This window comes from Octopus bimaculoides, chromosome 10 (genome assembly GCF_001194135.2).
Source record: "Octopus bimaculoides isolate UCB-OBI-ISO-001 chromosome 10, ASM119413v2, whole genome shotgun sequence".
NCBI lineage: Eukaryota > Metazoa > Mollusca > Cephalopoda > Octopoda > Octopodidae > Octopus > Octopus bimaculoides.
The window spans coordinates 86,055,163-86,066,030 of record NC_068990.1 but is presented as its reverse complement, the minus strand read 5'-3'; the positions used below and the strand labels follow the sequence as shown (position 1 = coordinate 86,066,030).

The 10,868-nt window shown below is 37.6% G+C and overlaps 1 protein-coding gene across 1 annotated transcript in view; it reads right to left on the bottom strand.

Moving 5' to 3' along the window:
• Positions 1-6,771: 6,771 nt before the first annotated feature.
• The window catches only part of LOC106880869 (afadin), a 152,999-nt gene continuing 148,902 nt past the window's right edge, over positions 6,772-10,868 (bottom strand). Inside the window, exons 26-27 of the mRNA XM_052970984.1 lie at positions 9,543-9,656; positions 6,772-8,248 (exon numbers count right to left, since the gene is read on the bottom strand). Of these exons, the coding sequence (XP_052826944.1) occupies positions 7,364-8,248; positions 9,543-9,656 (999 nt within the window). The 3' untranslated portion in view covers positions 6,772-7,363. The remainder of the gene's footprint in view (positions 8,249-9,542; positions 9,657-10,868) is intronic.

Below are 10,868 nucleotides of genomic sequence, written 5' to 3'. Positions count from 1 at the left end.
TCTGTCTTGAATGACCATGGGTTTGCACCTAGAAAGTTACCCTCCAAGGCACAAGTCCTAATAAGGTTGTTTATAGAAGACCAGCAACCGGTCATGCATACCAGCCTCCCCTCTCCATGCCACCAGTGTTATCCAAGGGAAAGGCAAAGGGGCCGATACAGCTTGGCACCAGTGATGCTGCAACTCATTTCTATAGCTGACTGAGCTGGATCAACATGAAATAAAGTGTCTTGCTCAAGAACACAACACCCAGACCGGTCCAAGAATTGAACTCACTACCTCATGATTGTGAGTCTGACACTCTAACCACTGAGCCATGCACCTACAAGGAGTCAGGTCCTATTGTGTGGCACCATGGGGCAAATGTCTTTCATTATAGCTCTGGACTGACCAAAGCCTTGTGAGATGATTTAGTAAATGGAAACTGAAAGAAGCTCATCACGCACTCATGAACTTACCGACTCGTCCTTTCTCTTCCTCTGTCCTTATTTTCTTTCTTACCTTGTACCTTGAGAGTATGTTCTCAAAATTTCTCTCCCCCCACCTCTCTCTCTTTCTATTCAGTTAAGTCTAGAGGAATGATGAAGGGGAGGAAAAGACAAAGAGGAACTGTATGTTGGAAGAAATCTTGTTAGAAGAGACATTTACATTCCAAGTAGATTGTTTGTTTTTCTATGATGGAAATGTCAAACAGACAACTTTCACAGTGTTATCATGTTACTGCAATGAAAGTTGTCGTGGAATTAATGTAACAGAAGAGTTGGTAGGTGAGTGGGTTACGGGTGTTTTGGTGATGGTTGTTGTGGTTCACCTGTTGGACATGTTTAAGGATTTTGTTATGTAAGAAAGAGGAAATGGTTAAGGCAACAAGGATTAATGATTATGAACAAGATTACAAGTTTGACTGACAGCCTGATAAAGTAATTATGGGGAATGAAATATGCAGACGACACATAAAAGGGGTATATAGGCAGACAGAGATACATGCACAATAGGAAGCATTAAACATACACATATATGTATGTTTGTATGTATGTGTGTATACAGGAGGTGGGGCACAGATGGCTGTGTAGTTAAGAAGTTTGTCTCCCAATCATGTAGTTCTGGATTCAGTTCCACTGTGTGACATCTTGGGGCAAGTTTGCTCTATTGTAGCCCTGGACCGACCAAAGTCTTGTAAGTAGATTTGGTTGATGGGAACTACAAGAGAAGGCCATTGTGTGGTGTGTGGAGATGTGTGAGTGAGTGGGGGGGGGGGGGGGTGTTTGTGGCTCCTTGTCTGATGTCACGTGATAGTTGTAATTGAGTAAAAGTAGTGGCATTCATTCATTTCCAATGTCCTGCAGGAACATGTCTGGCCATGGGGAAATATCACTTTGCTTGGAAGCAGGTGAAGGTTGGTGACAGGCAGGGCATCCAGCTGTAGAAAATCTGCCTCAGTAAACTCTGTGTGACTCATAAAAATGTGGGAAAGTGAACATCAAAATGATGATGATGATGACACCACAAAAGACATAGGACACGTATATTTACTTTGTGAGTGTATAATAGAACAGATATTTAGGTCATGTGTGCAAAAGAAGAGATGTATATAGATCAATGATGGAAGACATACAAAGAATAAACTAACAAACACACACACACAGAGTTTGTTTAACAAAACTTTTCAACAATTTAAAATAAAATCTTTATTTACTTCTGCAAACTGGCAGGTGAACAAATTGACAATCATACATTCATAGATATATATATATATTTATACAAACCACACATAAATCTCTCTCCCTCTATATATATATATACATACACTTACACAAAAATATACATGTACCAATCACTACACAAGTCCATGATTACATATAAACACACACATCAATACCTTCTACTAAATATGTATGCATACAGAGGTACATAGCTATTAAGTTGTATGTACATGTGTCGGTGTATATATATGTATTATCTGCAGCCAGCCATGCGACTATGACTATTCATGGCTTTTGGTCTCTTTTACTTGTTTCAGTCATTTGACTGTGGCCATGCTGGAGTACCACCTTTAGTTGAACAAATCGACCACAGAGCTTATTCTTTGTAAGCCTAGTACTTATACTACTGGTCTCTTTTGCCGAACCGCTAAGTTATAGGAACATAAATACGCCAACATCAGCTGTCAAACAATGGTGGGGGTACAGACAGTTACACAAACACACACATATATATATATATATATATATATACGACGGGCTTCTTTCAGTTTCCATCTACCACATCTACTCACAAGGCCTTGTCCAGCCCAAGGCTATAGTAAAAGACACTTGCCCAAGCCTGAAAGGCAAAACTGACGTCAGCAGAATTTGGGCTCAGAATGCAAAAAACAACAAAATGCTCCGAGGCATTTTGTGTGGTGCGTTCACAATTCTGTCAGCCTGCCACCTTTGATTGACATAAATAACAGCATTTACTATATTGGGTTAAAAAGAATCCCTTGGATAAAAAGACCGTCTCGGGAACTGAACCTGCATCTTGTGAATGGAGGTTAGTGTTCCACAGGCAACATTCAGCCTCTTTTTCTAGCCAAAAGATTCTAACTCAGTATATTAAATGCTATTATTTACAGGTGTATCTACCTGAAAGCACACCCATACGATGACATACACACGTGTGTGTGTGTGTATATTATCATTTAACACCTGCCCTCCATGCTGGCATGGGTGGGACATACATATACATATACACATACACACCTGTGTCTGTATATTTTCACGCTCATATGCATAAATGAGCTACCGCAGGAGTCTCTATGCAGTCACTTGACCAGCTAGAACTAGCAGCCAAATCTCCAAATCACACCGGCTTTTTTGGTGGAGGGGGGGGGGGGGTTGAAAATTTGAATGATTCAGTCCTAAGTTCACTGTACTGTAGATGAGCAGGAGACAGGATGGTCGTGGTGGGAATAACTTCATTCATAGGTTTGCTCAAAAGTTGATGTTCATCTCAAAAAAAACTGTCGACATTAAGACATATCTCATTTTGAGACATACTCAAAATGCATAAGTTAGTCATATTATATTTAAGAACTAAATGACCGAGTGGGGGAGAAGAGAGAGGGGAAAGATTAAGGGGTGGGGGTGAGAGAAAAGGAAAGAGAATTAATGGAAAAGAAAAATAAGACACAAATGAAAATGCTAATTATTTATTATTATCAATGTTGTTGTTATTATTATTACATATACCTATGTAATTTTATCAAGGCTTCTTTGTTGATTTTTGTAGGTGACAGGAGAAAGTCTCAAAGAACAACAGAAGCAGTTTCAGCAGGAATTGGAAACCAAACAAACATTTCAAGAATATTTACAACTTGGCTTATAAACAGTTTTTCAGAAGAGAATGCAAAGATTTAATTAGAATGGCCTGGAGTGGAATTGGTATACATCTTTGTGAGAGGAGTAAATAAATTGTATTGATACTTGACTGGAATGAGGCCACCCAACCTGTTAGTAATAGCATTGAAATCTCCCTTACAACTCACTACGTCTGTTTTATAAATGGAAGGACACAATATATATTATAGCCCAAGATGAACTAAGACTGACAAAAAAATTTAAAAAATTCATATTAAAAAAAAAATACAGGAAATTCATAGTCGAAACACTTTTGTCTGTTTGACCCAAGATTGACTAAAATCTAAATATTAAATGATGATAATTATGTCTCCAGAAAGCTGAAAGGTAAAGTTTATTTGGACAGAATTTGAACTTATAACGATTTTTGCCAGTCTCTAACCATTTGGTCCAATGCTCACCTGATTCTTCTGAATCACTGCACCAACTTCAATAACACAAATGTTAACAAATTGAAAGGAATCTACTGAGGCAGATTTCAAAGTTTCTCTATGTCTTAGTATGTGTATGATTATATGTTATTTATCTATCACAGGTCTCTTACTAATGCTTAAAAAAAAAAAAAAATCCCCTGGCATCCAAGATTCAGCAGAGACAGCTGGAATTTATCACTTATTTAGCCAGGATCCTTCTAAAACCATCATCATCATTATTATTATTATTATTATTATAACAGCTGCTAGAAATGTTAGGAAATTCCAGTCAGATTGTATTTAACCATCACAGGAACATCTAAGCAGTCGCTAAACACATTACAAATAGCAGTCAAATCTCCCTCAAATTATACCCTTATTTTGAGGGGTAGTGAACAAAACAAAAAAGGGAAACACACAAATCCTTAAAATGCCAAGATCATCCTGGTTTGAATACCTTTGACTATATTACTGCTGCTCAATCAGAGATGACCTATGGTTAAACAACTGCTTGTATTTTATACAGTTATGTTTGCCTTCCACCACTTCTCATGTTTGATTTATCCACCATGGTCAGTTAAAATCTTTAAATTGACACCAAGAATCCACTTATTCCATATCTACACTCAAAGAATTTATTGGCAAGAACCATGGCATGATTTAGCAGGAACATTCCTCTTTCTCACTCCCATCTAACAAAACTGAAGAGAAAATTATAACAAGTTAAATTTTCTCATTTTACATTCTTTTTTTTTTTAAATATTTTTTTACATCTCTCTCAAAGAACATGACAAAGAGGAATTTGGTACAATTTATTTTGCAGATGAATAATCTAACAACATTGAATAAACAGATGAAATAATGGGTTGTTTTCTATCAGTAGGTTATTCGGTCACTTCAAAAATGTATCCTTGCAGAGTGATCACAGTAAATTAGCTTTGGTAGGTCTTCTCTTACCTAGCTACTGACTTTGGCCAAGAGAAGCAGAGAGCCAACAATAGAGACTATGTAGTCACTTGATTGGCTAAAAATAACAGCCAAGTCTTTTTCACCTTGCGATCTCCAGAAATGGAAGGACACAAGATAATGTCCTAGAGACACAAGACAATATGAAGTGATGGCCATGGCTGAAATGCTTTCAGTCACAGGTTTACTGGATTAGAGTTGACTAAGGCCGAACAAGAAGCCAATGCCTGGAAGAAAAAAAGGATTTTCTACAGATTTTAGGAATTTGAAAAAAACAAAATATGAGGAAACTGGTGATGAGCCATGTCGGAAACAAATTTTGTTAACCCAACCGACTGACCCCTACCACTACAATGACCATGATAAACGCTTATATTCAATCTTTACATTTTTAACAAAGGTTATTTCAACAATACAAATAATCTTGCTAACTAAATATCATGGCTGAATGAAAAGAATAAAAATTGATTTGACAACCTCTTAACGAGAACTAAAAGATATCTGAATGCAAAAAGGATTTCTAATACAGGTACAAGATTAATTTAGGGAGGAGCTGGTCAATTATTTCAAGCCCAAGACTTGACCAGTCCATATTTTATCAACCCCAGGGCTTGTTCTGTACCTTTTTTTTATTGCCTCTGCCCCACAAGGAAGGCAGTCTCAACAGGATTCAAATTCTGACCATTATAGGATATCAACATCACAAGATACTTGGCCCAACGCTCTACTAATTCTGCAAACCCACCAGATTTGTTCTCATTAAATTAAAAGTAGTGATTTGAATTATTTATTAAAAATTAAACTCCAAAAGAAAAATCTGAATTTACTTCACTAAAAATGAGTTACCAATCATAAAATTACCACCTTTAATTGGAGAATCGTCAACTATTTTTCACAACAGTTCAGCTCCACTGGTCACTACCACCCTACCTCTTCACATGTATCAGTAGCTGGACCCATGTAAATTACTTTGACCAAGTCAGATAAACCAGATGGGGACAGCTGAATGAATACAATACACTTTATATATCCAATGTTTGTATGAAGATAGTTTTTCCATATATATAAATTCAGATGAGTGGTACAACAAGGCACCAATATTTACTATATATATATATATATAGTTATTAGACTTCAAATTGTAATCACAGAAAGCAGAATAGGTTCAACACATGCTAAGTTATTTGAAGAAGTAGTAGACAGTAATATAAAATAAAGGAAAGGTCTTAGCACACACTTTCTGAGTCTGCTATGTGCCTATACATTTGATAAGCAGGATTTCTATGGGAAATATGTAATCCAAATACATTAAACTAATAGGTTTTGGGACACCAAATTTTGTGTTTACTTATAATATTAAATCTAACAACAAAAATAGTAATGTAAAAAAATTAGATCTACAACAAATATCTACTGAGTTGACCAGTAAGTCTGATTCATATTGTTATAGATAAGAGAGAGAGAGAGAGAGAGAGAGAGAGAGAGAGAGAAAGAGAAAGAAAGAGAGAAGAGAAAACATCACTTAAAAATAAACAAACAAAAAAAAAAGCATACTATGATTTTAAGAAGGTCTTTGGAGGTAAAGAGCTATACTCTGCAGTGGATGTAGCTTGGTAACAACTTCAGTGATATAGTAAGCAGTACAGGTTACTGTACAGTTGTAATGTTTGGGCTGCATTATAGCAGTATACTGTACTGGATAGTCTATACAAATGTGTACAGATATATCATACAGTTAAATGTATAATGTTAGGTCAACATTATAAAGTGATGCTATATGGAACTGTCCATAAAGCTACGTGTAGACATTACTGTACTGGACAGCCTCACAATGCTCTACAATGCAAATATCTATTATACTGGACAGTCCAGGCTGTTATAATGTACAGTATGTACACAGTAGTAGTGTTATCAACTACTTATCGCAGTACCCCCCCCCATCATACATAAATTACAGACACAGCAGGACGAGATGTGAAAAAAAAAAATTGAAATTTCTTTTTAAAATATATTTTATTGATATTTACTGCTGCAGGTAAATGAGATAACCTCATTTTTATTGTTTTTATTATGTTTATTTACATCAGAAAGACAGATCCAGGAACTTGGTGGCAGCGGCAGTCATTATTTTCGGTAATAAATAGTCAACTATGTATTTTTATTCCTTTTTTTTCTTTTTTTAAATAAAGAATTTATCCTGTATAACAATATTAGTAATAATTCCTAACATTAGGCACAAGGCCCAAAATAAAAATAATATATCATTGTTTTGACTATCCAAAAAAAAAAAAAAAAAGGGGGGGGGGTGTTGATGGACAGCAGTGTTTGTGCCTCACTTCTGGAGCATAATGTACAGTTAATATCCCAGAGGAAGAAAAATACAATGCAAAAAAAAAAACAAAAAAACTAAATGCCATTTATGAAGGAGTGAGAAGTGTGTAAATCACACACACACTAAATTTTGGAAGAAATTGCTATCCCATCTCACTCCACAACCCTCTCCCAATTCTCACCCCTCAAGCCAAATGGCTCCTTTATTTACCAAATATTTCCATGTCAATTTTTGTAATTCTTATTTGCAGTAGGTCATTGACCATTCATAGCATATTCTATATCCCTTTGTACACGAGATGCTTTCGGTTTCTCCTTCGGAGTGCCTTCTCCGGCCTCTTGCGCAAAGTATTTCATTTTATCCCTAAATGACATCCGTTCGGGGCCGGGAGATTTTATAGAAATAGCAGCTTTCTTTGCTTGGATTCTTGTGCGGGGGTCGCGATAGATTTCCTGTCCACCAATCACACCAGGGGTTTCAGCAACCCTATAGTGCACTTCAACTGAATTTGTTGTTGCTGGAGGAGGTGGTGGTGGTGTTGATTGGTGAGAGTCTTGAGTGAATACCTCATTGTTCACTTTTGGTGACAATTCAGATGGTTCATTGTTTCCAAGGAAAGAGGGGCTGAGATTTGGGGAAAACTCACCAGAAGAACGGAAAGAAGGGTTGGATGATCGTTCATCATCGCTATAGGCAGCACTGATCCGGGTTTCCAGCTGAGTATTGAAGGAAACTGACTTTTTAGGGGCCGTCACATCCTGGTTTGTTCGCAAAGCAGATGTGCTAACACTTTTACCCATATTGTTGTGATCAGGGGGCATTTGATCAGAAGGGAGAGGTTTTATCAAATTACGCTGCTGGTATTGGTTGAGGGTTTCAAATGAAGACCCTCTCTCAGGAGGCTGTGGTGCTGCTGTGAAGTTCTTCTCAGGGGCTGTTTGGTATGTCAGATTGGGACCATGTTCTGTATAAGTATTATTTGAATACATTTTAGAGCTGATATTCGACTTGGATATGTTTGAGTATCGGCCCATCTGTCTGTCAGCTTGTTCCTGAAGCTGTTTCTCTTCCAAGCGCTTTTGTTCAGCTTGTTGACGGAATTCTTCAGCTTCTCGTGTTGCAAGGATTTGTTCTTTTTCCTGGAATGGAAAAAAGGAAAATGGTTAGTATGTTAGAAGAAACATCCTACTCCACCTCTACAAAAATTGCTGCAATGATTAAGAGAATAAATGGAGATTTAGAGCCTACGTGGGGGTGAGTAGATCAACAGGGTATTAGTGGTAGTGATTGTTTGTAGCCAACCATCAGCATTGTGCTGCCTGTGTCAAAAATACAAATGGCTCAGTCAACTGAGCTGTATTTAGGTACCACAGAGTGGGAACAACACAATTTATAAGCAGCAAGAGCAAAACTGAAAAACATTTCAGTAGAAGTTTTGCTAATTTAAAGTCATGTTTTCAACTCCTAGAAGGAACGGTAACATGGTTCGACCAGGCTCACAGACCATTCATATATTACCCAAAAATTACATCCTAAGGTATGAAAACAACTAAATGCAGCATTTTTATTGGTTGCAGAGGATTGAAAAGTTTGTCAACAAATTAGCATGTTGAATAGAATTAAGCTGGTTTGAAACTTTCTAAATTCGCATAACACCACGACAAAGAAGAAAGACTTGCCTGGTTGCAAACTATTTTACCGTATCATTAACTTTTTTTGAGATCAACTGCCTAAGACTGCCCAAGATCTGTGTTACTAATTTCCTGTTTAAATTAAGACATTTCATCAAAATTTCTTGCTCATTTATGTTGTAAACCCCACATTGATAGTAAAAAAAAGTTATTTTGAGCAAGGTTGAAAATCATTCGAGTGAGGTAGTTACCAGTGCCGCTGGACTGGCTCCTGTGCAGGTGGCATGTAAAAAACACCTTTTTGAGCGTGGCTGTTGCCAGTACCATGTGACTGGCCCTCATGCCGGTGGCACGTAAAAGCACCCACTACACTCTTGGAGTGGTTGGCGTTAGGAAGGGCATCCAGCTGTAGAAACTCTGCCAAATCAGATTGGAGAGTGGTGTAGCCTTCTGGCTTGCCAGTCCTTAGTCAAATCGTCCAACCCATGCCAGCATGGAAAGCGGACGTTAAACGATGATGATGATGATCTTTATTATTTTCAAAATTAACTGGATCAAAAGCAGTGAATTTCAAAAAGAAATATGGTAACAAAAATGTTAAGAGGAGTTGGTGGATGGGTAGGGAAAACAGTTCACCAATATCTTTGGGGTAGGAATATCCTGATATTTGTCTGAAGGAGAACCAGTGATCTAATGAGGAGTGGTAGCTCCAGAAACCTAAATGAATGAGTGAGGTCACAGTAAAAGAAGAGACAACTATAGCGGAAACATTAAACCAAGTCTAAACGAAGCTAACACTAACCATTTCTTTTTTCCTACGAAGTTCTTGGATTTTTCTATCTTTCATCATTTCTTCTTCCATCAAATATAACTTTCTCTGTTCTTCAATATCTCTTCTCTGTTTTTCTCTCATTTCCTGAAGCAAAACAACAAAGGCAAAAGACCTCATTATATAACCGCAATACACGAAATTCCACCAAACTTGAGTCCCTTAACCCTCTCGCATTTAAACCGGCCATATCTGTCCCAGATATTCAACATGTTTGACGTTGAAACCAGTCAGATCCAGTCTCTCACACCTGCACTACAATGTCATTCAAAAATAATTATCATATCATCAAAATTTTAAAGCAATGAGATAATTCATGATTAATTCAAAACAATGTGAATAAAGAAGCATTATATTTGACTGGATAATCTGAATGCTAAAGGGTTAATGTAGTCCCACAGCTAAATGAAATGATATGAATACTTTTGCATCCCAAGTTTTATTTATCCTGTTTGTAACACTATACAATTAAACACAGCACACAACATTATTTTCATGCCCATTTTTGTTACTATTCTGGCACGAGTTGGACAGAATTTGTTAGAGTAGACTTTTTACAGGCCAAACCGTTTCTGTCATCAACCCTCACTTGTTTCTGAGCAAGATAATATTTCCTCGTTTTGCCAGATAGGCTTTCACAGAAGATTAGAAATGAAGGACTGTGTCATCACCATATTGCCTGTATAGCAGTGACACTCATTCATAACTACTGCACGATGTCAAAACAAAGATCCACGAACACACACACACACACAATGGGCTTCTTTCAGTTTTCACCAACCAAACCCACTCACAGACTCCACTAAAGGCAACAACATGCAAGGTGGAGCTTTACACAATTTGAAGGATAAGTCAACCATCTCAAAACAAGTGTTGTTGCTTCTGATGGGCTGCTACACAGTTGGCACACAGAGTCTACAAAACACCACTCTCAAGGCATCAGTCAACCCGTAGCTAGAGCAGAAAACACGTCAAATTATAGCCAAATGAAGGATCATCGTCGTCGTCATTTAACGTCCACTTTCCATGCTAGCATGGGTTGGACGATTTGACTGAAGACTGGTGAACCAGATGGCTGCACCAGGCTCCAATCTGATCTGGCAGAGTTTCTACAGCTGGATGCCCTTCCTAACGCCAACCACTCCGAGAGTGTAGTGGGTGCTTTTACGTGCCACCAGCACGAAGGCCAGTCAGGCGGTACTGGCAACATATGGTTTCAAATTTTGGCACAAGGCCAGAAATTTCAGAGGAAGAGCAAAGTTGATTAAATCAACCCCAGTGTTCAACTGGCACTGATTT